Source organism: Camelus bactrianus, chromosome 10, assembly GCF_048773025.1.
Source record: "Camelus bactrianus isolate YW-2024 breed Bactrian camel chromosome 10, ASM4877302v1, whole genome shotgun sequence".
In the NCBI taxonomy this organism is placed as follows: Eukaryota; Metazoa; Chordata; class Mammalia; order Artiodactyla; family Camelidae; genus Camelus; species Camelus bactrianus.
In genome coordinates this window covers 63,455,817-63,481,228 of record NC_133548.1, presented here as the reverse complement: position 1 = coordinate 63,481,228, position 25,412 = coordinate 63,455,817, and the positions used below count along the sequence as shown (strand labels likewise).

The window sequence follows — 25,412 nt, the reverse complement described above, 5'->3', positions numbered from 1 at the left end:
CGTGTAGGTTGTGCTTTTACTTTTCTTTTTTTCTTTTTTCTTTTTTTTCCAGCTGACAAGCTGTAGACAAAACCCTCAGCCACAGCCAGGGGCCTGGCAGATTTTTTAAAACGACAATGGACTTCATCACCTTAATTCTAACCATAAACATTCTTTAGCAATTCTGAAAAACAACACGTTATTAGCACCATTATTCTCCCCTGGATTGTAACCAGAAGACTGAAGTTTTTTGCTTCTAGAGTATTAACTGTAGTTCAGTACATTCCTTCCTGCTTCTCAAAAGGGCTAAAATGAGGATATGGTAGTTGTACCACATCGTTCAGTGGTACATAAGATGCCAGACGGAACTTATGTGCTTTGTCAACAGAATGTCCTCTCAGATTGTGATCTAAGAAACCGAAAAGGGACATATTGTTCTTCCTTATCTGATGGTGTTCTGGATACTCAAGGGAAGCCTTGTCCTCTGAAGCCCATGTGAGATGCTAAATACCCACAGGACTTCATGCTCCATCTGCCTTGAAATCCTACCACACAAAGATGAGGAGCAAAGGCAGTGAGAGGGAAGGTTATCAGGATATCTTGTTCCTTCAGGGGTGCAGGGACACGCCCTGAGGATCACTATAACAAGGGCAGGGAAGAGGCGGCAGGACAGAATGCTGGGAGATGGAACCAAGGGGAGCCAAATATGATGGGGGGATCCCCAGGGTCCAGATACAAATGCAGCCTCCTTGACCACACTGGAGGGGAGGCTGGGGGAAAGGAAACCCTTCCTCTGTAATCAGGCTTTATATATCCAGCACATTTCTTCTGCTCAGTTTCCGGGGAAGCCTGAGATGCCTCTAGTTTTATTAAAAGCAGAGCAAGTCCCTGTGGCTTTTGATGACAGTCTGTTAACCCCAAAAGGGAAAGGGAAAAGATCCCAGTTCTTGTCATATTCGAAAGATAAGATTACAGATGGGAGGCGGTGTGTTGTGCAGCAGCAGATTTTAAGGATTTATTTAGGAAGGGAAAAGCACACCCCCAAGAACGGGAGGAAAGGCAGCGGTCTCTGCCCCTTCTCTTATACCCTCCCTCAGAGGTGGCCTTTTGATTGATGGACGGCTCTTGCCCCTCGAATGCTTAGTCGTGTTTGTCCCGTTTGCATATACCCTTACCTGTCGTGTACATGGAAAAACCCATGGCGCAGCCTAAACCGCAATGTTAATTATATTACAATGAGCATTGGGTCATGTCCGGGTAGGTCCTTCTCGCTACCACACAGCTGTGGCTGTCGGGTTCTAACCGATTTCTTACTGGCACTCATTTAGAAGTTACAGTCCCTTTAGGCTGAAGGCAGGCATAACCATCTCCTGGACCATCCTCCCTCTCCCCCACCGATCTGCCCGGTGCCCCCACTTATCTACCTACCTAATACGTCCACAGCTAGCTTCTGCTGAGGCGTGGTGTGTGTCTCCAATATGTGCACCTCTATACACATCCGTCCCCATCCCTACTGTCAGCTTTTCTAATCCTTGACAGCATGGTTGCTGAGATCACCATTTCCACTGCCTGTTAAAAATTAGGTGGGCGTTTGGTTTAATTACAAAGATGATAAATCCTTCTTTAAAATTAAAATATTGACGTCTATATTAAAGTGAAAAGTTCACCCTGCAATCCTGCTTAATAGTTAACTTTGCTGTTATCCTTCTAGACTTGCTCATGCATATGTGAACATACCAGTCTATGTATACGTACCACAATAAACGTATTTAATCTGTTTTCTTCTTAGGCAAATGGGATTCTGTTATACATTTTACCCTGAAACTTGCCTGTTCACCCTTATTGTTCCTTGGGCATGATTTCATGTTTCTACTTATCCTTAAACATTGCCTGCACAATGCAATTCATTGCATGGATACATTATAATTGTTTGTTCACTGAAAACTTTAATTTCAAATGATATTTACAAAAAATAAATAATCTTGGGTAATCAATCTTTCTATTACATCAGACTTGTTCCTTCAGCCAAGATGGCTTTCTCTCATTAACCAGTGTGTCCGACTCTCTCTCTCTCTCTCATGAATCGCTTTCTCTTTCAGGGAATTCAGTTAATTTTTTAAAATATTGGTGGGTTCTATGTAAAGTTTATCAGAATCTATTTGGGGGAGGGAGAAAGAGCATTGCTAATATAAAATAAATCTGAAGTTGTAAGTTCAGGTTTGACCTTATCAAGTGTACACATAGGTAGATTAAATATTCTGATGCAGCAGACCAGTGGTTGTTTTTTAAAATTTTTTATTGATTTATAATCATCTTACAATGTTATGTCAAATTCCAGTGTAGAGCACAATTTTTCAGTTACACATGAGCATACATATATTCATTGTCACATTTTTTTCTGTGAGCTACCATAAGATCTTGTATGTATTTCCCTGTGCTGTACGGGACCAGTGGTTAAGGCAGGTCTGTCCCCAAAAATGCTAAAAGTATTTTCCCCTCAGGTACCTCATGGTTTGAAAGGATTTTTTTTTCATACTAAACAAATTGAACTTATTAAAATAATTCAGTTTCCTGTCTTTATTCATCAGTAATATATAAATGCCCATTTGAATTCCTGGTCAACGTGAGATTATCAGGAGTGTCACTTCAATTTCATGGTGTTCTGGCAAAGAAATCTGATGGTGAAGTTTTAGAGGGCACAATGTATGGATTCCATCAGGCTTGTTACCAATCATAGATCACAGATCTCTCTTGCTGCCTCTTTGGGTCCCAAGACGGTCGGGTTGTAAAGAAGCTTAAAAGAGAAGCCATGAATAAATAGATTTGGGTGGAAGAGGAGATTCTGCCACTGGCCTCATCTCCTTGATATACTCACAAAACTGTCAAGAAGGTTTTCAGATTGTATGTTACTTTTCTATCTGAAACTTCTCCCTCATCTATCGAGTTTCAAGCCAAATATAATGTGTTCCATAACAGTTCACAATCAGTAAACACAGACACGAATATTGCGTAACACAGGAGTTTTTCTGGTGCCAAAGCAAGGGGAGTCAGAAAATTGGGAGTAGAAAACCTCCTCGGCCGTCTGAGCTCAACTTTTAGAGAAGTGAAAATGAGTGCCTGCGTCCGGGCCCCGCTACCATACTGTAGTCACTGTTTCATTGGACGTTTAGATTGGTCTCAGTTTTTCACTTTTACCGACCTCCTTGATAATCCTTACACAATGATCCTTGTGAAGTATGTCTATAGGATACATTTCTGGAAGTGAATTTGCAGATAGGAAATGGCAAACTTCAGAGCAAAGACCAAGCTCTAGTCACTGACTTTTTGTTTTTTTTCAGTGAAGTATAGTCAGTTTACAGTGTGTGTCAGTTTCTGGTGTACAGCATAGTGTTCCAGTCATACACATACAGGCATATATTCCTAGGTCACTGACCTTTGAGTAGCACTTGCGTCACAGTACTTGCTTTTTTGAAGAGACAGGGTTTCTCAGTGGTGAACTGCCTATTATATCAGTTCCCATCCTAAAGTGAGAGTCAAAAATACTTGACTTTGGCTTTGAGTATGTAAGGCATGAACAACGAACAGGAGCAGGAAAGTGAACGAATGAAAGACAAGGCGCCGAGCATGGAGACAGGTCGACTACAGAGCACGGCTTTAAAAATGAACAGGAAAAAACTAAAATCTTCCAGCTACAAATGTGCTCACTGTCTTTATCATCTGTAAATGTGAATACAGGACATTCTAAAACACTTTCTCCTAATAATAAATAAAGCTGATATCTTAACCATTTTTCCAGCTTCTTTATTATTATTTTTCATTGAAGTAGATTTACAATGTTATATTAGTTTCAGGTGTACAGCAAAGTGATTCAGTTATACATACATATATGTATATTTCTTTTCATACTCTTTTCCATTATAGGTTATTACAAGATATTGAATATAGTTCCCTGTGCTATACAGTAGGACCTTTTAAAAAAAATCTGTTTTTATATATAGTAGGTGTGTATTTGTCAATCCAAACTAATTTACCCTTCCCTACCTCTTTGCCCTTCGGTAACCATAAGTCTGGTTTCTGTGTCTGTAAATCTGTTTCTGTTTTGTAAATAAGTACATTTGTATTTTTTTAAAGATTCTACATATAAGTGATATCATATATTTGTCTTTGTCTAGCTTAGTATGTCTAGCTTAATCTCTAGGTGCATGCATGATGCTGCAAATGGCATGAGTTCATTCTTTTTTATGGCTGAGTAGTATTCCATTATATAAATATTTATCGCATCTTCTTTACCCTTTCATCTGTTGATGGACATTTAGGTTGCTTCCATGTCTTGGCTATTGTAAATGGTGCTGCTATGAACATTGGGGTGTATGTATCTTTTCGAATTAAGAGTTTTCATCTTTTCTGGATACATGCCCAGGAGTAGGATTACTGGATCATATGGTAATTCTGTTTCTAGCTTTTTAAGGAACCTTCATACTGTTCTCCATAGTAGCTGCACTGATTTACATTCCCACCAACAGTGTAGGACAGTTCCCATCCTATACTTCTAATTGGCTTAACTTTTAAAAAAACAGTTGCTTATATTTCTGCTTTGTATTTGCACAGCCCTTTAGAACTTAACATCCATTACCAACTGTATCAGGACCTTTGAACCACTCCTAAAGTTAGCAGAGGCATCCTTGTCCCCATTGTATCTACCTGCCTATGTACCTACCTACCTGTCTATTTGGGAATGGATAACTAGGTTTATTTATTTATTTAATGCAGGTACTGGGGATTGAACCAGGACCTCATGAATGCCCACACTCCACCACTGAGCTATACCCTCCCCCAATCCCGTTTTTTACACATGGAAACAGGTCGAGAGGGTAACCTGCCAAACTGACATGGCTGAGCGGTAGTAGAGCCAACATTCAAAAATGGCTCTTTTGCCAAACTGTTAACTTGGTGAGGGTCCAATTGGTTTTCTCCAACCTCTCTCCTAAATTCCATAGGACATCCTTCCAACTCCAGGTAGTTCAGGTTGAAACATTAAGCTGGAAAATGTAAATAAACACAAGGCAAAAGAGTTGCTGGTGCTCAACTGAGCTGCCTGCCATTTCCCCATTTATTTTACCTTCCACTATTCCTTAGGTAGGTAGTGACCATTCTCTAAATAGTGACTTAAGATAACGGGGAGAGGAAGGTGTGTGAAGATCATGTTGGTCTTCAGTTAGCCTGGTCCTCTCAGATGAAGTGTAAATGAGCAGGTGGTAATATCTGTGCATGCATTCTCAACAGTCCTACCCAAAGTGTGGTCCCTTCACTGCTTCATGACAAGATAATCACAGAAATAGAAATAAAACATTCAAACATTTTTATATTTGATAGCCACTTTATGTCTAGTGTAATAAATGGGGGGCTTTTATTTTTATCTTTTTAACTTTTTCTAGTAATTTATTTTATTGTATTATACCAAGGTATCAATCTGCAATGGATGGAAATTATAAAGACAAAAAACAAAAAAACTAGTCCTTTGGAGAATGTTTGAGATTCACTGCACTACAGTGTGAGCCCTCATAAGACTCCTTATGTGAGTAGAAGTGTAGAGGTTAGCTTAGTAAAATTAGTTAAGGGCCATGATAGCTTGTGAAGCACCAGAAATTTTTAAAATAATTGGAGATTCATACCAGTCTTTTAATTTTCATGGATAGAAAGATGCAGTACCTTAATCAGAGGGAAAAAAGCAAACAAAAACTCAAAGGTATTATGGTATTTTATGGCTTACAAGCTCCACTTATCTTTTAAAAGAAAAAAGGTAGAGGAATACAAAGGTCTTCTAAAAAGTTAAAGGTTTGTTTCATACAAATACAAAGTAACTTCTTAAAAATTACTTCACAGTCATCTTATAAATTATTAAAGGGATATCTTTTAAAAATGGAAAGCCTTACTCATAAGGAAATTACTACCTAGAGATTATTTATGCAAAAGGCCCATAAGCCTACATCTCTTATGAAGGGAAGTTCCTCAGACACTTTTTAGGACTGGGGCACTATTTCCAAGAAGTTCATGTTATTTGCAAAATGTATTCCACTTATCCATTAGTATTTTCCCTGAGAAAAAGCTGAGAGCTAATGGAATAAGACAGGGCAAACCTTTAAACAGAAGAAGCAACCCAGGGCTGCTGGCTGAGGCTGGGGACTGCCAGCAGCAGGGCAAGGCGCGCGCAGGCAGGGGTGCGGTAAGGGAGTGAGGTCACTCAGGTGGGAGAGCAGCCCGAGGTACAATCTGCCCCCCACACCTGCAGCTGGAGCTCTCTAAGGAGCTTCTCAGAGCACTAGACCCAGGCGGGCGTGAGGACGACAGCTGAGGAAAAGGGACTTAACTCACTAGTACAAGAGCTCGCTTTTACAGCTGTGGTGGGGAGGGGAGGACCGGCTCCTCGTGCTGGCATGCACCCTGTAACACTTCAGGAAAAGGATCTGCTTCCCTCAGTGTGAGGGAATTCTTTCCTGTATGAAGGCTGGGTCTTGAGAGTGTTTAAATATTCTTAAGCAATCTTTAACAAATAGTGGAATGAGACAAGCTGATTAAAGACACAGTTCATTTAGGTTAAGAGCTCAGAGTGTCTGGAATTTTTAACCATATGCTTTATTTGATGTCAACATCAGAGGAATATTTTAAAAAGCAAACTCAAACCTATAAGTTAGTAACATTCCAAATCAACTGCATAAAAAAAGTATTTTACATCTCTCCAAACTTGTGTACCCTATAAATGTACATAAACTTGTGCATTTCAAAGCACTTGTCACTTTTAAAGTGAACGGTCTCAAAATGCTAGGTAAACGTTTGCTAATTATTCCTTTAAAAAAACAAGACTCCTTTGGAAGATTTCTCTTCCTTGTGCTTATAGTTGATCTGCAAACATTTCTCAAGTCAAAGTTTCTGGGAATTGCTCTGGAAAAAAATCATAGTAGACAAGGGCTAAGTGCAGACATAAGCAGCTCCATTTTATAAACAAAGTTTCGGCCTTCCATTTTATTCCACTGAACTTCTCTGAATGGTCCACGAAGATGATTCCATTTGCTATCTTGTAAAACATCACTTTTTGGAAGGTCTTTACACTGGTTACGGGGAAACTGAACCATAATCTTGCTGCCACTTTCAGGGCCATTACGAACTGTGGAGCAAAACCAAATTATTCAATACTCATTTTCCAAGCTAGAAACAACAAAGATCACTTAACCTCATTTTCCACGACTACCAAAACCTTGTTTGTCTATCCACTTGGAAGGTCTTATTTACAAGTGCATTTTCAGTATCAATATGCTAAAAAAAATCTGCTAGATACGAGGCTGGTATACCTATTCATGAATTACTGTTTGCAAGATGAGAAGTTGGCTTAGATAAATCAAATGTCCTATTTATTTTCAGAACATCATTTATTTTTTTCTGAAACATTTGCTAACCCAATCATTCAATGAGTTGGTTAATATACACCTACTATATGATGAAACGCAAATGTTCAAAATCAGGAAGGGAACGAAGGAAAGATTACTCTGAGTGAAAACTTCAAATTTTAATAATGCTTTAGTATTCAGGAAAGAAAAGGGTATTTTGAAATCCCTATCAATAAAGACCCAGCAATGACCACGCCCGCAGAGTCACAAGCTGTGATCCTATGGGGAAGACTTTGTAATTACCCACTCTCTCAAGTCTTTAGAGCAGGTATTAGAAAAGATCGCACTAAAACCATAAGCACTCCGAATACAATTGTCAACTAGGTAGTATGCGTATATGCCCGTCAAAGTGCCCTACTCACAGTAGGTGCTTCATAAAACACCTCTCTGTTCCATCTCCTGACCATCTTTAGGGTCAGATATTATTCCTGCAATATTTACAGCAGCATATTTTAAAAAGTCACTTCTCCATTAAAAGTTCTAAACTGCAGGAGCAACAATGCTGATGGCAATTTTCAGATAATCTCCTAGAAAAATGTGTTGTCAAGCAAAGCATTTTTTATAACTACTAGAAAGAGAAGTAATAATCTGTTGCTCTGAGTAACAGCTATGAGCAGATAAACGCTCAGCATAATGATGACATGAACTCACCTGTAGCAGAGAGAAATTACTCCTAAGTCTATGTAACTATTAAAGCTAAATGTGAAGGCCCAACTCCCAAAGGTCTCTTGGCATTCAAAGCAGCAGAAAGTACCTGAAATAGCATAGTCGCCGCTCGGGGAGGCCACGGTGATGGCAGAGGCGTTGCCAATGCTCTCCACGGGCCCCAGGCCCACGTGATTACTGAAGCTCAGCACCTGCCAGCCCATCACCTTGGCGAGCTGCTGGACTGCATGCACCTGATGCTGTGACATCTGTGAATGGCAAGGAGACTTCACTGACAACAGCATGGCTTCCCACTTCGCAGTCACTTGACATCATGACTGTAAACTCTCGTTGGGGTTTTCACTGCCTGGCACAGGAACCCCATCCTATGCGTGAGGAACTCTCCTCTGGGTGACTAGCGGGGGGAAAGGAACAGGACCCCACCTTCCACTGCAGAAGCTAAAATAGCCTGATACTCGCTTCCCTGTCCACTGGCAGCTGGAACACAGGCACACAACCTAAACTGGGCCAACGGGAGCCTCCCACCTGGATGACAGAGCGTGGAGCAGCACTACAGCAGCCGCAGGGCACGCTGAGCGCCCTCCACTTACCCCTTCAGGTGCACACTCCCTCCAGCTCTGCCCGGGAGGCTGATCCATAGATCCTTAGTAAACAGACCCTCCTGAAATTATCCCAAGTGAGCCACCGAATTTCCTGTTAAGACCCTGCCTGAGACACAGGTGCAATTCAGAGTACCTCCTGCCACCGGCGACAAAGGCAGAAGTGTTGGGATGGCATTCCCCTGGCTGTGGTTCTCACCATCCAGCTTCCTTTGATCCCAATCCATCTGCAAGCCTTATTCTCTGGACGGCCATTCAATTCTGGAAGCTACCCAACAGCCTGTCAATACATTTCTCTGTGTGTGCTTAAGCCGACCAAAACCATTTTAGGTGCAGTCAACCTAAAGGGTTGCGATGCCATACCTCACAAATGCACCTTATTTACTTGGCACCACACAAACAAGTCAGTATAAAAGATTACTGCTTCTGGGGGGGGGGGAGCTGTCAGTATTTTAAAATTTTATGTGAAATGCAAATTTATATTTTACGTGAAAAACTCATTAGCATTTCAAAACCTACCCTTTCTCCTGTAACTCCCAGAACTCAGGATTTCAATGGGTTATGACAACTCCATGAGGAAGGCAGGAAAAATACTGTTCCTACTTTACAGGTGAGGAAAGAAAGGTCCAGAAATATGTCCAGTGTCCCAAAGCAAGTTTGTGGTGGAGCTGGTACTAGAACCCAGCACTTTCCGTCCTGTCCCTTAAGCCCTAACTCGTTCTTAGGGCTTAAGGTGAAAGTATCTCATTTATCACTAAGGAGACTGGTCACTACAATTTTGTATCTGATCCTCCTTACTCTAGTTTTCTTGGGTTAATACTTCTCCACTTTTATGTCGTCCCGGAGGGACTGTAAATCTTGGTAAACGTGAGAAATAAAAGTTTGATGGTCTCAGAACCAGTCCTTCATCTCAAATACAAACTAAGTAGAAACAAACCTAGGACAGTTATCAACATTTTCAGTTAGCCAGTAGGTTGTAAAATATGCACTAGAAATTAGATAGCAGAAAAAAATGGCTTTTTATCATTTTATTTCTTACCTGCTTTGTTCTTTCAATGGTTACAAGAGAAAGGGACTCAAGACTTGTGGTCTGCAACTTTACCTGAGACAGAAGGAAATCCTGCAGCTCCTGCTCCTGATGAGACAGTGTGATTACTCTCCCATCTCTGTGTACAACTCGAATCTGCTCAACTCCAATATTCAACTGCAGCTGGATGGACCTTTATAGACACACATACTGAAGGTCAGCAGTGTTCAAAATTACCTCGTACAATGCCATAAACATTAAACCTTAACCTCACAGAAAAAGAATCTAACAGTAGTGAAAACCTACACCAACACCCATGGGGAAAAGTTTTCTTAGGTTCAACGGAACTGTTGGGACTCCCACCAAGCCACCACAGGACACTGAGCACCAGTGCACTCAGAACAATACAGGGGAGGAACCAGTGGCCAGCAGGAGCTGCTCCTCTTCTATGGCGTCCCTGCAGCTGTCAACATGGTGGCAATACGCCTTCGTTGCTATGAAGTAAAATCCACATTGAGACTATGTGGGATCTGCCCTGACTTAGAAACCTCATTCCTCACGGGAGCCACATGCTCCTGCAATAGCTTCACAGGCATGGTTTCTGGGGTTCCCACAAGAGACACCGTCCAGTGGTAGAAGTCATCCGATTGCGGGAAATCCAAAGCCATCACTATCAGGTATATGTAATTCCACCTAGTCTAGCTCCATTTTACCAATTTGGGATGATTTTTGCTGGTAACAGTGTTTCCTAGTAACACACATGGCATCTTTCCTTACCAAGTTACCAGGGTACTAGAGCTAGAGAGTTAACCCAAGGTCAAATTCTCATACAGAAAGAAAAAAGGTTTGTTAACTCTTTACCCCTCCTGAAATAATCAGCAAACAAGTCAGAATGTGTACACTCTATTAAGTTGGCTTAGGTCAAACAAAGAAACATAGCCAATGAAAATACATACAGGTCACAAGACTTTTCCAAACCAATTTATAAGTTTTCAGCATATGACATATACAAAGAAACACAAAACTCCCCAAATCAAATCATCTAGATGAACAAATGCAGAAAATATAGCATTATCTCTTTCCACATTTGATAGTAACTTTTTTTTTTAACTTTGTTTTACAGCAGACGTTTCAGAATAAAAACATTTTGGCAACTGTCTATATGAAATTGTAACTCTGATGAATTAATGTTTACATATTCCTTTCCAAGAAAAACATAAAACTCAGATACTTAAAGGAAAAGATTTCTAAATCTAACCAAATTTTTAAATTCTCTTAAACAAAGGTGTCAGGGAAGAGGGTCATATTACTATCGATGGCAGCACACTTATGGCAACCACTCAGAGAAGGAATTTGGTAACAATAATCAAAATTTTAAATGACCCCTTCTTTTGACCCAGCAATTATGCTTGTAGGACTTTATTCTATAGATACACTTGTACAGATTATTTTGCAGGCATCCAACTAAAACGTTCACCAATGGAAAGCTGGAGAGTTCTAAGAAAGAGAATTACCTTCGGCTTTAAATACCGTAAGATGACCGGAGCTACAGAAGATGAGGAGAAGGGCGTTCCTCACTTCCTTCTACCTCCTGTCCCATCCTGGTTCTGGCAAGGCTACATTATCACCAACCTCTCCTCACAGAAGTTTAGAACATTTACACTGGGTTCTGTGACCGTAATCCCAGTTGTTTGGTCTTAGTTCTAGATGTAAATAATTTAAAATTCAATGCTGATCAATTTTTTGCTTTTCTTCCCATTTGCGCTCACTCTCTTTAACTTTTTATTATGGAAAATTTCAAACACAAACAAAAGTACAGTGTAGTATAATGAAAGCCGATGACCCCATCACCCAGACTTAATAGTTAAAAACAAATGCCAAACTTGTTTCACGTATTTCATACTTTCTGTCCCTCACACCCCCGAGCCACCTCCATTACTTCCTTAGGTAGAGGGGGAAGAAGACAGTGATCCAATCCACCACCTTTTCCTAGAGGTTTCAAGACTGATTCCCTTTGCATTGTATACTCCTGTATCTTCCACGTTTGATCTTTAAATCATGCTCATCTACTGTTTTTCACTTTAAAAAAAACAGTGAATTAAAACCTCCATACTAAAATACAGCATTATAAATGTACTCCATTCCCTCTTCCTCAGGGTGATTTTGTTTCCAGGTGTGTTTTGCTCACTGGCGAGACCACTGTGTCTAGGTCTGCCTGAAATAAAGCAACGGAAGTTTGAAAAATAAAACATCCTCACAGACCCTGATAAAGGTTTGCTGGTGGCTCTCAGACTGATGTGGGGAAGGGGACTCAGCTCCATCTTTCCAGTGGTTACATTTCAAAGAGGCTCAAACGGAGGCCAAAGATGCCTTTCATGGCCACTAGCTAACTATTAACTTGTTCTCCCTCCTCCTCCCCGTTTTACTGAGATGTAATTGACAATGTCACTGTACTCATTTAAAGTGTACAACATGATTTAATATCTGTATATGTTACAAAATGATCAGCACCACAAGTTTCATTACCATCCATTACCTCACAGGGTTACCCACTTTCTTTTTCTTGTGATGAGAACTTTTAAGATCTACTCTTTCTGTTTTTTTAAATTGAAGTACAGTCAGTTTTAAGATCTACTCTCTTAGCAACTTTCAAATATACAACAGAGCATTATTAACCGTAGTTACCACGCTGTACATTACTTCCCTGGAACTTATAAGTGGAAGTCTGTACCTTCTGACCACCTTCACCAACCCCCCACCACTGGCACCACCAGCACTACACATCTGTATATTCACTTGTGATTTATGAGTGTAAATCAACTTTTTTCAGGATGCTGGGGACAAAAGTCATCAAAGACATCATTAACAGCTGGATGAGACACAAAACTTAGGCTGTTTCAGGCACACTATGAAAAGCACAGGCTCTATATAAATGGCCCTCCTGACTTCACATGCTCGTGCCGGCCACAGCCTCCAGGCAAGAACTGAGGTGGCCAGAGCCTGCGGGAGCGTGGCTGCTTTCTGCCCACGCTGGGGGTCCAGGTTTTACCAGAGCTCAGCTACGTGACACTCACCTAATAGAGACTATATTAGACATTCTTACCTCTCATTTTTAAAAAACACTCTACAGTTGATAAAATTTACTGGAATGCTATGCCACCCTAGCAAACAAAAACCAAAATCTTCATATACTCACTCAGCAATATCGGTACCTAAAAAGCAACTTAACATATTAAACACGTAACTTATTTCTGATACTTACTTGCATATTTGTTCATAACCTTGTGATGTGATTAAAACTTTCACACTAGATTCATAAACATCATTAATATTTGACCAATGAGCCTGTATCTGAGGATCCTCAATGCGACTTGCTAAGCTGTCAATGGTTGCAGCAGTTCTTTTAAAGAAAAAAAGTTAAAACTTTTATAAAGTCACCATGTAAAATAACAAGATTATAAATCACTTATCAATTTTATGGATATTTGAAAACCAGATGAATACTTTTCGAAAATACCACCATTTGAAAAGCAAAGATTTTAAAGGAAGGTGAGATGCCGCTCTGATGTACTGTTCCTCAGCTTCGCATCACGATACATTCTCATGAGAAGTTTATTTCCTTTTAACTCCATTTGTTTTCCCCTACTCGAAAAATCTTACCAGAACACAAGTGAGAAGGGTACTTCTAGGGTACTAACCTCAGCTCTATAAATATAAATTATTCATAACTAGCATCAGTTCTTGATCCCTGGTAACAAATGACTTGGGACATAACCACACCTGAGACCCATTACTGTCATGGAATTATAATCATTTTCAAGAGAAGCTAGAGAGACTTATTGCATAATTAAAACCTATACTCCAAAAGTAAACACGTAAGTGAGAACTAAGATTCATCAAGTGCTAATTATATACCAAATACTGCAATTAGTGCTTTCATGAATTACATCATTTAACCTTACTCACACAATAATAGATACTACTGTTATCTCCACTTTTCAGCAGGTAAAAAAGCAGTTTAGCAATGCTGCATAACTTGCATAAAGTTACAACAACTGTTTGGGGCACAAAAGCTGAAAGCCTAACTCGAGAGCCAATAATCTCTCCTTTATATTTTATACACACTAATCAACAGCCCCTGCCTAGAACCAAAGCATAAGTTATGTAAGTTAACCAAACTTCTGGAAATTTTGTTTTTAATATCTGATTCTAGCACTTTATCGGAAAGAGAAGGAAAAGCCGGGAGGAAATGAGAACAGCCATTTACGGACAAGGGGCTTTTACATCAATGGGCTTGGGCTCTGCTCTTTTATCCTGCTTCTGCTCTAGTACTGGTTTCTTTCAATCCTGTCTTTTGGGGGGGGGGGGGTAGGTAATTATTTATTTATTTTTAGAGGAGGTACGGGGGATTGAACCCGGGACCTTATGCATGCTTAGCACCCACTCTACCACTTGAGCTATACCCTCCCCCCTCTCAATCCAGTCTTAATTTTCTCTTCTGTGATTTGTTTCCCTAGCAGTGATTCAAAAATTTCTACAGCAGACAAATATGTGCATGAGTGTTCTTCTCAGGACTACATCTACCAACAAACTGGAAATTTAAAAATATTTAGCAATTGAAAATTGGTAAAAGAAATAGAATAGTCACATAATGGGATATTACAAAGCTATTAAAATATCTTTGAAGGCAGTGTATAAAATTTTATACCAGATTTGTTTGTAAAAGAAGAGATACACATGCCCTGACACATACCCAGCTGACCCACGAATGACAGGCCTGAACTGCATGGTTACGCTTACACAAGGATTTCTTTCGCTGAATACATACTACAGTACTAAGAATCTGTGGTTGGTTGAATCCATTTCAGATAAGGAGGAACTGCCTGCACAGAGGCCAACTATAAGTTATGCCTGGATTTTTGACTGTGCAGAGGGTCAGCACCCCTAATCTCTGTGTTGTTCAATGGTCAAATGTGTTTCAAGATACATGACTATATTAATAGTAAGTCTCCCTGTGTATAGCAGTAAACAGATGGGTTGATATATTTTGAACATTATTTCTATACCAAGGGGGATAAATGGGAATATTTTTAAAGCTTTGCTGCTTATAAATCCTGATTTTTAGCTGTGTAATTTCCAGTGAGTTGCACAACTTTTCTAAGCTTCAATCTTCTCATCAGTAAAAACAGGTTAACAGGATCTGCCCCAGAGAATAGGGATTTATAAGTCAACATATGGAAAAGTGCCTTCCAAAGTCCTAAAATGTGCAACAACCAAAAAATATAGAAAGCTGTAAAAAGTTTAAATCAGTTTAGGAATGAGTATCTCCTGGGTGGGCTGAAGTATGGTGTTCTAAGACACATTCCTAGACACTCACCTTCCAAAATTCTGGGGCCAGTGTTAAAAATGATGTATTATATTACATGGGCAATGGATCTGTCTTCCCCAAACTTTACAGGACCACCTATGACCATAAACTCTTATACTGTAGCCACCTCCCTCTCCATGAAAAAAAAAAAAAAATTAAAACATGTCAAAAATAACATACATCAGGTAACTGATAGAGGAAAAAGGACTGCAATTTCAAAGAAAAACTTTGTTCATCCTTACCTACTCCTCAGAAATATATGCTTTGCTTGTTTAATTATTTTTTCCAGAAGCCCTTCACTTGATTGTATTGAATTAATTTCATTTTTATCAAAAGCTTGAGGACCTGAAAGTCTCATTCTCTTGTGGCCGAAAGGTGCACTTGCTGGATGAGGCATCGTGATGGAACTCAGGGTCTGTTTGTGAAACTGTTAACAAGAATAGCCATTTTAAACAACCAACACCCACATATTAAGTACTGCACAATGTTCAATCAAAGCACAGCTCACATTTTGGAAACATGAAAGCAATGGATGTGAACCACTTATAAAGGCAGTCTTGGCACACAGATAAATGTTAACATTTAGTCAATGCTTAATTTCAGTTTGCAAAGAGAAGGGTCCCTCTCAAGCTGCGGTTTTTATTTTAAAAGTTTTAAACTATAAAAACAAATATTCTTCAGTAAGTCCCATCGACAGAACACATGCCAACAGTAGACAGTCACTCCACCATACCCTAGATTAGAGGTTCCCAAACTTGGCTACCGATCAGAACCACCTGAGGAACATAAAAAAATGCTGATTCTTTCACCATCACAAAGAACAGAACTTTTGGGGTGAGGCAGGGGATCTATTAAAAGATTCTTGGAGGACTCTTCTGAAAGTAGCCTAACCTGTGAACCAGCACTCTGGAAATACAGTTCCAGATGACCAGTATATAAGTAGAGTATGTCCCCAAATAACTCAACTAGCCACCCAATCAGAATCATCTTTTAGCATGCGTTTCTGACACCTCTCTGTAACACCTGTGGTGTATTCCTACTACCGTTAGCAGCCATGCTTGGGAGCAGGACCATATTCTGATCATCCCTGAGCCTACGGCAAGGACCTTTCACATCACAGATAGCGAATGTCACTGCCGTATGAAAAATGAGGACTCAGCCGAGGGGAGCGTGTACACATTCACTGCCCTGGATACGCTTATCACAATGCAAGGAAAAACATTTGTTTCATTACCTCTCTAATGAGTAGATGCAAATTATGCTCTAGGACATAAAGATGGTCCTCTGGACTTTGCTTCTCAGTAGCAGATTTTTGGGATTTCTTATCATTTGAGGAATGGCACAAAGAAATAGATAACTGCAAGCCTGTTTATAAAAATAAGTAGGACAGATATAAACAACCTAAAATATGGAAAGGCACAAACTGTCTGCATAAAGTCCAATCACAGCCCATGCTCAAAAGACACATCCTGAACTTGAAGAGGACCAAAATGACTACTCATGAATACAATAAACTACCACATACTTAACAATTCAAATCTGTTGACCTACAGTGTCACTGCTGACCCTGAGCTGTGCCTAAAGACAAATGAACAGAAGCTATATATATTAACTAATTTGTTTCTTCTTGCTTTTAAATTAAAAATAAAACAAAACACTAAGTTAATATCTGGTCTTACTGACCAGAAGACAGATGTTCTTCCCTGCTCCCATAAAAATCAGGACGAAATTTTTCAGTCCTAAAACCCAGTCCCTTGACAAGACCCAAGAATATACTCAGAATTTATGTAAAAATACAAGTGTAGCTAATTACAAATTGATCTCTAGGGTAATAAGTCTGACTGCCTTTGAATAATATAGTTAAAATCCAATTCCACAAATTTAGAATTATGGCTATTTAATAAATTCAGCATTTTCTAAACAAAAACATTAATTAGAAAAGATGCATGCACCCTGATGTTCACAGCAGCATTATTTACAACTGCCAAAATGTGGAAGCAACCTAAGTGTCCATCAACAGATGAACAGATAAAGATGTGGTGTACATATATACAGTGGAATACTACTCAACCATAAAAAGAATAAAATCTTGCCATCTGCAACAACACGGATGGCCATAGTACTATGTTAAGTGAAAAAGTCAGACAGAGAAAGACAAACACTGTATCATATCACTTACATGTGGAATATAAAAAATACAACAAACCAGTGAATATAACAAAAAAGAAACACACTCACAGATATAGAGAACAAACTATGGTTAACTAGTGAGGAGAGGGAAGGGGGAGGGGCAAAATGGGGGTAGAGGATTAAGAGATACAAACTACTATGTATAAAACAAAAAAACTACAAGGACATACTGTACAACATAGGGCATACAGCCAATATTTGAGAAAAACTATAAATGGAATATAACCTGTAAAAATTGTGAATCACTATGTTGTACACCTGAAACTTCTGTGATATTATACATCAACTAAACCTCAATAAAAAAATTAAAATTAAAAAAATTAAGCATTTTCTAATTGACATCTCATTTAGACAGTAAGACAGGATCCCTGAAAAAATCTTCCACAAATGGTGTTAGCATGGATACCTCAGAGCAACTGTTACTGAGTAATAGCCTTGCTAGTGCAAGTTTTTCACATTTATTGTTTAAAGCCCAGTAGTGACCCTCCTGAGGACACAGAGCAGAGTCAGCAGTGCAGGCTGCGCTGCCCGCTTCACTGTACAGAGGACAGCGTCCCACCTCTTTGCTCTTACTGTTGCTTCAACACACCCCATAGCTACCCTTTTTGTCCCGATCCCAACCCACAAAGTCTTAACTACAAATCTCAAAAGGGCAGGCTGCTCTTACTTGGAAAGGGCTGAGAGATAATCTGGTTTTTCACCACAATGTGAGGGATCTGTGATTTAATTTGAACAGCTTCCCGAGAGAGCTGTGCAAAAATTTCTTTACATAATAGAACATTTTGTGCTGCTTCTAATTTCGTCTGCCAGTGTGGGGAACCTGAAAGACAGGGGATGTATGTACAGATTAATTATCCAATTATATCAGGCATCAACTAGCTTAAATGATGATCTGAATACCCACGACAGAAGTTCAGGAAACATTATATTACAGCACATCCTTTCCAAAATATAAAGATTTTTACTTCTTTCACACAGAGAAAACTGGTAAATAAGTTCAATCTTTAAAAAAATATTGCACAGCTATTCACTAATAGTTAATTAACAAGTTATAAATACATTTCCAATTGCTCTTACTTCAAAGTACCTATTTTTCCTGTATTCAGTTTATGTGTAAATGTAAGCTCAGATAAGACCAGAAGTTAGAGGACAGAACATAACTGTACCTGGTTTGGATTTAGGCAAAGGTCGTTTGAAAAGGTTAACTGTGCCCAGATCACCTATGTCTGGAGCCTGTTTTTGAATCGAAACCTATGTGACAATAGTAATACAAAAACAAAAACAAAAAGTTAGCAAATTAGCCTCTAGGCTATTAATAAGAAATTATTTGAAAAATACTTTGACAAATACCTTGATATATGCAGACCCTTCTAAATCACTAGGAATTTGGACATCAAGGGGACAGTAATCTTCAGGTATCTTCTTATCCAGGTCAATATCTGTATTCTTTATTACTTCAAATGTACCATGATGGGGAAACAGGGATCCTAATGGGGTGTTACAAATAGGAAAGTCAAAAACTGTTAACACAATTTAACACAAATTATGAAGTATATAATAACACTTCACATACACATCACTGAGGCATTAATTAAGTTCCCACCAAAAACGTGTGTTTCAGGGCAAGGGAGAGGCGTGGTAAGCAAAAGGAAGAAAGGAAGCAAGAGAAAAGAGTTATTTAACTTTAAAAAAAATACACTTTAGTCTAATGGCATCATTATAGTACAAACTCCACTGTCCATCCAAACTATTTTATTCCAATGGACTTTTGACAAAATTAATATAATTCTAGAACATACTTCCACAGATAAAATCTTTGGAGATTAAACATTCTGGAGCTCAGTCTCTGTAATAAGGTTGCAACTGAAGGGTTCTGAATTCAAAAACAGAAGGACAAAAGGACACTGTATACACCACTCTCTTTTTCAACCAATTCCTACTTTCATGTGAGGTCTTCCTGTGTATGGCAGACGTTTGGGGAAGTGGTGCTGGGCTGCTGAATTATCTGAGAAATGGATAGTTAAATGTAACGTTAAAACAAGGGAAGATGTTCAAGATTTTCTTCCAGTTAAAACCAGAATGTAATCAAATCCTTTTATAACACAGGTGACTGTCTCATAGAAAGAAATTGGGTGAGGTTCTTGTACATAATTAATTGTTGGGAAGAACTCACAATGTCCAGAGCCAGAAAGTACTGCTTCTACAGACTACCTATTAAAATGTAAAAACGTCTTGTCATCTTCATTCATCTTTGTGATGAAACATGACCTTCAGAACTCAAAACTTTCCAGCTCCCATCAGTGCTGAGGCACGGAGGTCCTCTAGTATTTGACTTAACCACTTCAACCTATCTTCCCTTAATTTTAGGGTAACGATGGCTTGCTCTGGCAAATGAATCCTTTAAAAATATCACTCAGTACTATCGTTATCCCTGTGATCACAGCCAGCGTGCCTTGCTTTTTTTAATCCCTTGACATTCAAAGTTCTTACCCCATTGAGCTGTGAATCTTATGAACTTTTGCTGTCTAGCTCCTCTCAATACACTTCAGCAGCTTAAAGACTACCATAATTATCTCAGGAAACCTACTATTACATATTACAGCTCGACAACAAAGAATTTATACCAAAAGATGTGAATTCAAGATATCAAACTCTGGTATCCTCCAACGAAGGATATTCCTAACCAAGCGCTGCAGCCTCAGTTGAAGGGGGAAAAAAGCAGGGTGAAGTGTTCTCACCATCCTCTCTCTTCACCCAAGGCGTGACAACGGCTTAGCAGACTCAGGGAGAAAAACAGAATAAGGAAGAATAGAAATGTAACAGAATAAGGAAGAATAGAAATGTTTCTTTTCTCCTTTTATGCCCAGTTTTTAAGGACTATGGGTAAGCGCCTGATTTAGGAGTCTAGTAATACCTCCTTGTTCCTAACTAAAATGTTAATTATGGTTCAAGGTGTGTTAGCACATAAACCCTGTCTCTGAACTTTGTTAGGCATACCTAACATGTTTTCAAATTAAATATAAACTATTTATAAAAAGGTTATTATAAGTGTAATTTTAACTTTTTCAGACTTACGTATACAGAAAATAAAGCTTCAAAATGTAGCATAATTGAGAAACAACTATTATAGAAGAATATATAACATTACAAGCAACCCTTTATAGTTTTTGACAATAGTTAAAAAGCAGAATTTTTTTCTAACAATTATCTATACCTGCACTTCTATAGCTCAGATCTCCAAGAATCTTATCTCCAACTTTCCGAAGCTTCCAGTGTTGCCTGAGTCTCAAAAGCTCAGAGTTGAAGTCTCTCTGTAGCTTGTTTTCTTGGTTTTCAGTAACTGACTTAGTCAGTCTTTCTGCCCCCTTCAATAGGATTTGTGCTGCTCCGGCAAGTGACTTCTTTTTAGATATCAACTGCAACGTCTGAGGATTCTACAAAAACAATCCCCAAGTGCAGTTCTGTATTATTTTTAAATGATTTCAAAATGATACATTTTCTCAAAATACCTACTCAAGACAAAATGTACAAATTAAAGGAAAGCAAAGAGAAGGGGGAAAGCACATATAACAATGATTTTTTAAAAAATAGTAACCTTAACTTATGTCTTTGGTCAACTCAAATAAAGGCTTGTAATAAACCAAAAGACCTATAACTCGGAACCAACATGGCATCAACCCCGCCCAGCCTGGGTCAGGTGCCCTCTCTCTCCTGCCATTCCTCTATGTATCCCGCTCTCCACCCCACCCACATGCACAGCCTTTCCAGGCACTCATTACACTTCTGATTAAGGTCTATAATCTCTGCTTGAATGTCACCTATGTAACAGTGGAAACCACTATATCCACAGACCCAAGAACAATACCTGGCACATAATATTTGATTTAATAAATAAAGAAATGTCTCCAATGAGTATAGCCATAAAATTATCTTGTATTACAGCAAGCCACTAAAGCGCCTTTCGAATTAAGTCTGAAGTTATGCAGCATTAATAATAATGTACTTCACTGAATGCTGATTTTTGGAAAACTGATGAGAAATCAAAATCTATGTATTATATATACATACATAAATATCCATAATCACTACCAATTTGTGTAGACATACTTCCAAAAAGTCAAGTTTAATAAAATGTTTTCTGGCTGTATAAGAGTCAAAATAATAAAGTTTCATAAGAAGTGTCACAATAATCTTTTGACCATATTAGGGAACCTAATTCTGAATTCCTGGAGAATTCAAGAAACTCCCGAAGACTGTTTGGAAGAGGCACAGAATGGCGGGGAAGGCGGTGGTCTACGAGTGAGGGGCTGGAGGTCACGTTTTGGCTCTCTAACCACTGGCTTTACTCCAATCTGAGCACATCCCAGATCTCTCTGGACCTCAGCTTTCTCACTGTAAAATGAAGGAAGCAGACTGAATGATCTCTTAAGTCTTCCACACAATGTTTCTGGATTCAGAAGCTTTCACCATGTTAATAATTATATTCCATTAACTTTATTTACAAATGGGTTCTTACAACCGCTGCCTCCTCTCCATGCCACCAACTAGGTCATGGTCTGTGCTAGTTTTCCTTAAGCACCAACTTAGTGGCCTCCCCGATTTCAGACTCTCCATCACCAAGTCATCCTTCTGCTGCCTCCCTTTCATTTTCCAATGTTCAAAACTGAATACATTTCCTCAATCTCAACAACTCTACCTACCTTTAAATATCCTCCTCCACCATCTGGCCATTCTAACTTTGCTAACCAGGCCCTAAAAAGTGGTATGGGGGTTGGAGGGAGAAGACTGAGACTGAGAGAGAGAAATAACTTGTTCAGGGTCACAGTGCTAGTGAGGGCAGAGTTAGGATTTGAACCCAGGTCTTGACTCCAAAGCCCTTTTACCATTGTACTTTTGGTAAAAGGTACATATTACAGACCAAGGATCCAGGCTGTAAGAAATTTATTAAGACTTGGGAACCTTTAAAGTACTACATTATGAAAGAAATGTAACTCTTTGAGGGTCACAGGTATACTAATAAAATAATAGATAAAAGAGATGCAGTTTTGTGCCTTTGTTTTGAACTAGTCTGCCTTTAAATCTTCATCTGTACTTAATTTTGCCTGGAAGGAAAAAGGAACAACAGGCACACAGCCTAAAAGATGGTCCTGGGACCTAATCAAATGGCACCATTATTCAATGAGAGCCCACAGATACCTGTTTTGGAGGAAGTGCATCCTGAGAGACGGGATCAAGAGTCATAAATTTTTTGTCCCTGACAATGCTGAGAACATCATAGAGAACACACATCTCTGTCAGGGCACTTCTTAAATTGTTCCTCACTGAATCCCAAGGCCAAAGGGAAGGCTGAAATTTCACCAACCCTAAAAGGAGAAAGAAAAAAAGAAATACACAGGTATTAGTTACACTGAATAGAAGACAGAAAGCTCATGTAGAGGTTTAAAAGCACTAAAAGAAGAAATAATGAATTCTATTTCAAATTGTTCCCTCTATTATCCCATTCTCTCTACCCTTTCTTGAATCTTTAACATTTAAGCCAGAATTCATACATAGCAAATTAAATATGATATATGAGTTCCAAAGTTAAATCTAACATTACAACATGATAGGTAGACATTCTAACATCTTTTTAAATTTATACAAGCCTTCTTAGTAACTTTCTTCCAGCTTTTAAAACCTAAATAATCTGCCCTCTTGGCGCAGCAGGCAGCGCATCAGTCTCATAAAACCTAAATAAGTAACTGTGGAGAATTTCCAATACACAAAGACAAAAAAATAAAAATAACCTATAATGGTAGCATTCAGATATTAAACACTAGTAATATATCTTCTAACTTCGTAATCATTTTAAAAAATTAAATTTCATGAATAAACACTCACTATACAGAGTTCAAACTATAACAGAGTTACAGAGTAAAAAGTGAAAGTTTTCCTTTATACCCCTCCCCTGATTCTCTCTCCTCCTGACAGGCAATTACTATTAACCATTGCGGCGTACCCATCCAAATGTTTTTCTACGCATTTACATATACATATCCCCATTTTCCAATAACTTGCTTTCCACCCTCCAACTCAGTCTGTCCTAGAGACACTTCCATGTCAGAACATACGGATCTACTTCATTCTCTTCACACTGAATGATATTCTGGTGCATAGATGTACAGTAAGGTTAACCATTTCTGTTTAATGGACATGTATGGTTCCAACAATGCTAGTAGTGGTTAACATCTTTAACACAAATCTGTGTATAGGTCAACTTTTTCTGTAGGTTAAATTTTGAGACGTGGTATCAGCGGTCCAAAAGAGATGCATATTTAAAGATTTTGACACATACTAAACTGCAAACTGTCTTCCAGAAAGGTTCTACCAATTCACCCTCCCAACACTGGAAATGAACAATCTCTGAAATTTCTACCAATCTTACTCATGAAAACAGTATCCTAATGATGATTTCATTTTCATCCCCCTACCAAAGAGATCTGAAGTCTTTCCCCTGTGAGCTGTTTATGTATCTCTGCCCTAGTTTTCCAATGAGTTCTCTTTTTCTTTTCAGTTTGAATGAACTCTTTGAATATCAGGGCTATCAACCACTGTGTGTCATATGTTTTGCATATACTTTTCCCAGTATGTCATTTATCTTTTTACTTTGTTTATGGCATCTTTTCCCATTATTATTTTTAAATTTTATGTAATTAATATACCTATCTTTTCCTTTCTAACTTCTGTTTCCTAGCTTGCTTAAGAAAGTCTCTCCTACTCCCGAAGTTATGTGATTATAATTTCTTTTCAATATTTTGTTTTATTCTCTCCATGTGCATTTCAATCTTTGTAGAAATATTTCTGTGTGAGGTATGAGGTAGTATTTACCTTTTATTCCCAAATGGGTCCTTAATTGTCCCAACACCACTGGCTTGAAACCCTTTAAATTTCCATTTCCACGGGGTTTTTGCACGTAAGTAAATCAAGAATTGTTAATATTTTTTATTCTTGTCAATGAGAATCCAAAACCACTCATACTTTTCCCATAGTTCTCTAACTAGTTTCGTATTCCCTATAATCCCTACTATATATAGCACCCAGAGTAATGGTTTGCAAACAAAATCATCTGTCTACTTAAAATCCTTCAAAAGCTTTCAGTTGTCCTTCTAATAATAGCCAAATGCTTATCCTGGCCTGCTGGCACTTCATGATTTGGTCCCTGCCTCCCTCTTAGATCTTATCACATACTCCAGTCAATACAAATGTCTTTTCAGTAGGTGTTACTATTATCACCCACCTTGCTTGCACAGGGAAACAAAGTAAATCGTCCGAGGTCACACAGCTAATATAAGACAGAGCCGAGATATGAAGTACAGGGCTCTTAACCAGAGCGTGCCATACTGCAGGCGCTCTATTAAAAACTTAAAACAATTCATCAGTGACAGTGTCTCTCAAGTGCTCCCACTCGAAGAAATATGCAGAAGAATAAGGAGTATTAAGAGTCAAGTAGTGCCGAGCTATTTTTAAAAGTGCCCAGCTATTAAAAAAAAGATGATGAGCACGACTGCTTTCAAAATACTCCCACGCACAGCATCTCACCTGGCACAGGAGAGGCAGTGACACTACCTGGGCGGGAACCGGGACCCCCAGACGGGCCCTGCGGACTCGAGGAACAGACACGGGCCTTACCTTCCTCGTCGTCCTGGTCCGCGCTGGACCCGGCGCCCGCCCAGTCCTGCGCGTCGCCGTCGGCCCCCGCCGCCTCCTCCTCCTCGGAGCCCGAACCCTGGCTGAAGTCGATCCGCTGGGCCAGACGCGCCAGATTCTGCGACATGGACAGCGGCTGCAGGTACGTCTCGGTGCCATCCAGGCCCACCTCCTGGACCTGCTTCTCGCAGGCCGACTCGATGCTGATCCGCACAGCGCGCACCCCGGACATGCTGGCGGCGTCTGCAGGGCCCCCGCGCCAGCCAAAAATTGAGGGAGGAAGCAGGGGCGCCTCCGCAGGGAGCCGGGAACCAGGGAACTGCAGCCTTGGAGGACCCTCAGGAAACCAAACGCAGCTTTAGAGCCGAAAACAAAGACTAGAGCGCTGCGGTTTTCCCAGAATGCGCTGCAGGACCCTCCGCCCACCCCAGCTCGGAATCTCGCGGAAGGAAACT

The 25,412-nt window shown here is 39.4% G+C and overlaps 1 protein-coding gene across 1 annotated transcript; it reads right to left on the bottom strand.

Annotated features, from left to right (window-relative positions):
- Positions 1–3,764: 3,764 nt before the first annotated feature.
- On the bottom strand, positions 3,765–25,393 carry MED17 (mediator complex subunit 17). The gene is made up of 12 exons (XM_010973357.3): positions 24,940–25,393; positions 22,468–22,634; positions 20,486–20,705; positions 18,622–18,758; positions 18,438–18,522; positions 17,939–18,091; positions 16,316–16,446; positions 15,324–15,508; positions 12,976–13,113; positions 9,789–9,906; positions 8,176–8,335; positions 3,765–7,141 (listed from the first exon to the last, which is right to left on the bottom strand). Exons 1-12 carry the CDS (start codon positions 25,187–25,189, stop codon positions 6,930–6,932), a joined length of 1,956 nt encoding a protein of 651 aa, XP_010971659.2. The 5' UTR covers positions 25,190–25,393; the 3' UTR covers positions 3,765–6,929.
- Between the last annotated feature and the right edge of the window lie 19 nt (positions 25,394–25,412).

What these genes read in the sequence shown, in the direction of transcription:
- MED17 (XM_010973357.3), bottom strand. Translation starts at nt 25,189, where the DNA reads ATGTCCGGGGTGCGCGCTGTGCGGATCAGCATCGAGTCGGCCTGCGAG. An exon ending in AAGGGTCTGCATATATCAAG is followed by an intron (nt 18,523 to 18,621) that starts GTATTTGTCAAA and finishes ATTGTCACATAG; the next exon opens with GTTTCGATTCAAAAACAGGC. An exon ending in CGGCGACTATGCTATTTCAG is followed by an intron (nt 7,142 to 8,175) that starts GTACTTTCTGCT and finishes TTTGCTCCACAG; the next exon opens with TTCGTAATGGCCCTGAAAGT.